This window comes from Abramis brama (genome assembly GCF_963993115.1).
Source record: "Abramis brama genome assembly, chromosome: 2".
Classification (NCBI taxonomy): domain Eukaryota; kingdom Metazoa; phylum Chordata; class Actinopteri; order Cypriniformes; family Leuciscidae; genus Abramis; species Abramis brama.
The window spans coordinates 35,649,966-35,652,674 of NC_139964.1; the positions used below are offsets into that span (position 1 = coordinate 35,649,966).

At 33.5% G+C, this 2,709-nt stretch overlaps 1 protein-coding gene across 1 annotated transcript; it reads left to right on the forward strand.

Annotated features, from left to right (window-relative positions):
- Positions 1-1,620, forward strand: LOC311078264 (lectin-like). The gene is made up of 6 exons (XM_084106994.1): positions 1-70; positions 144-222; positions 591-733; positions 902-1,042; positions 1,196-1,310; positions 1,394-1,620. Exons 1-6 carry the CDS (start codon positions 68-70, stop codon positions 1,483-1,485), a joined length of 573 nt encoding a protein of 190 aa, XP_083963120.1. The 5' UTR covers positions 1-67; the 3' UTR covers positions 1,486-1,620.
- Positions 1,621-2,709: the final 1,089 nt, after the last annotated feature.

Here is a 2,709-nt window from a genome sequence, read left to right on the forward strand (position 1 = left end):
AATGGAATAAAATAAGGTGAAACAGTTACTGTGAGCACAGATAGAAGGCAAAAGTGCAAGAACTGCAATGGTAAGTCATTTTCTTGAATGAACAATCTTTGTATCAATTTTTATATATTATTTATATGGGCTTTTTTTCACAGTGGAAATCAGGATCTATAAGATTTGTTCTGTTGATGACTCTTCTCTTTGAGAGTGGCAGCTTCTTAACAGTGGAGAAAGGTAGTGTTTAATTCAACAATATATTTGTTGAAATTTCCAAATTTTACACTTTTATATAGAAATCAACTCCATTGAACCTTTTTTCTATAAGAGTGTAATTAGCCCCATTCTCTAATGTACCCCAATAACAATAAACTATAAGGCAGATATTGTTAACACAAAACACATGACCACAATATATATTGTGTATATTGTTTATATAGATATTACCTGTTTTGAGTAAACATTGACAGCATTAGTAGATTAACAGATATTAACAGACTTATATATCACAAGTCACACTTCAAACAGACAAAGAAAATTATCCACCTATATTTTTAAAGTGCCATATAGCTTAAAATAGCCATGTGTGTGACTCTGTCATTTAGGTTTTGATGTTGACCATACTAATGTCACTTCGTGGTGCCGTATGCCTGAAGCCTGTGATGTGCATGGCTTCACTGATTGGTTCAAAGTGGGCCGCCACTGTGTCAAATACTTCAACAGCCCTGCTAACTTCACTGAAGCCGAGGTAGGTTATAGCACTTTTTTTGAAAATAGATTGTTGCATTGTTACACTAAAGATATTTAGTTTCTATTATCCTTCACATTATTACCTCCACCATTAAAAAAAAACAAAAAAACGTTGTGTTGAAAAAATGTGGTGTATATTCATTAAATGTTCTTGTTTCAAACTCAGTTGAAGTGTAGGTCTAAAGCCCCCGGTGCACATCTGGTATCAGTGCATAAAAAAAAGGATAATAATAACTTGCTCTGCCTTGTGAAAAAATTTAACCCAAAAAACCTGCGCATCTGGCTCGGAGGCTTTGAATTCTTCAAGGTAAAAAGAAATGGGGAGAGCAAAGAGAAATTATTGAGTTGTTGTTATTTTCTGTTTTTTATTGACATGATGCATCCACTAGTTCTTACTACCCAAACAAACATCTTCTGACTTAATTTCTTTAGTTTTTTAACTTCTTTCTCACTTTCTCAGTCTGGTACATTTTTATGGATTGATGGTTCCCACTGGAATTATCAAATTTGGACAAAAGGTGAACCCAACCACATGTACACCAGCACGGAGGAATGCGTGGAGATGAACTGGAAAGGTAAGGATGGAAAGAAACTAGTTTAAAAAAAAGAAGTGATAAAGTGATAGTGATATTGATTTCACTTTCCCTCACATTTTCAGAGGTTGGAAGGTGGAACGACGACTCTTGTGGTGTCAAGAAAAACTACATCTGCTCCTTCAAACATGACGTGCTGAAAGAAGACCAGGAGTAGATGGAGCAGTTTTATCTGAGTATCATCCCATAAAACTTTCTGAATTAAATGATTTTCTCTGCATCAACAAAAAAATTTTAAAAAATAAAAACAATTCTTCCTTAAAATGATAATAAAGAACTTTTGCAATCAAAATGATCAGTTGATTTTATTTATTTATTGTTTGTCTGATATATAATTTTGTAAATATACATTAAAGGAAAATATTACTTTAAATTCACTAACCTTAATCTAACTATAGATTATATGCTTGTGTTGGAAAATAAAAGTGGTTTATATCAAATGTATTATAAATAGATAACTCAAGGAAAACTTGAATACTTCAAAGTCATCACCTTTAGTCAAGTTTTAAATAAGTTGAGGTTTCATTAGATAGAATTCTATGTGTGATATGAATTCACAATCCCCATGTGGTGAAAATCAAGTTTTTAATGTTGTTTATATGTGGTGTTTTTAATATGCTTTAAGACAAACCATGTACAAATTCATAAGTCAACACCATTGTTGAGTATTTTCCCCTTAAAACTGCAGTGAACCAGAGACAGTCTCAAAAACGCGGTTTGAAATCGCTGGTGTTTCTGACGTCAAATTGCCTTGTAACCAATCACGTCAATGTGTGATCATCAAAGAGTGGATCTCTGAGCTGGAGGGAGTGAGTGAGTGAGTGGGGGCGGGGCTAATTTGCATATTCATAAAAGTTAGAACGGCGTATACCAAATAAGGCAAGGGTGTAGAGTTACATTCAAGCTTTTAAGGCATACAAAATTCAATAAAAAAAAACGTTTAATTATATCATTTTGGTGATCAAAGATGAGTTTAAAGGGATCCAATTATTGACAGGGGGATTTTAAATAGCCTAGGCCTATAAAAAACTGTCAGATAGTTTAGTTTTCATTCACTCAAAATGGAGTTCATTCTGGCAGACTGCCTGTGTTCTGTAAAAAAAGAGAAACACATATAAATGTGACCCCTAGGGGGGCACTCTAAAGCGCACAATTTGAATACCTAAGCTAGAAAACCCAAACAGCGCTCCCCTTCAAACTATCTCAGGTTATGTCCAATGAAGGAACAGAAATGGGACTGATGTAATCAAACAAGTAACTTTATTAAACACTAGACACAATATATACAGCAAATATTCCCTGTAGGTAACAGTAAACAAAATCCACAATAAAAAATAGTCACAGTGAATAAAAGTCTCATAATAAATGAGTTACAGTATAT

Coding starts and splice junctions, on each gene's coding strand:
- LOC311078264 (XM_084106994.1), top strand. Junction 734..901: donor CTAACTTCACTGAAGCCGAG/GTAGGTTATAGC, acceptor TTTCAAACTCAG/TTGAAGTGTAGGTCTAAAGC. Junction 1,043..1,195: donor GAGGCTTTGAATTCTTCAAG/GTAAAAAGAAAT, acceptor TCACTTTCTCAG/TCTGGTACATTTTTATGGAT.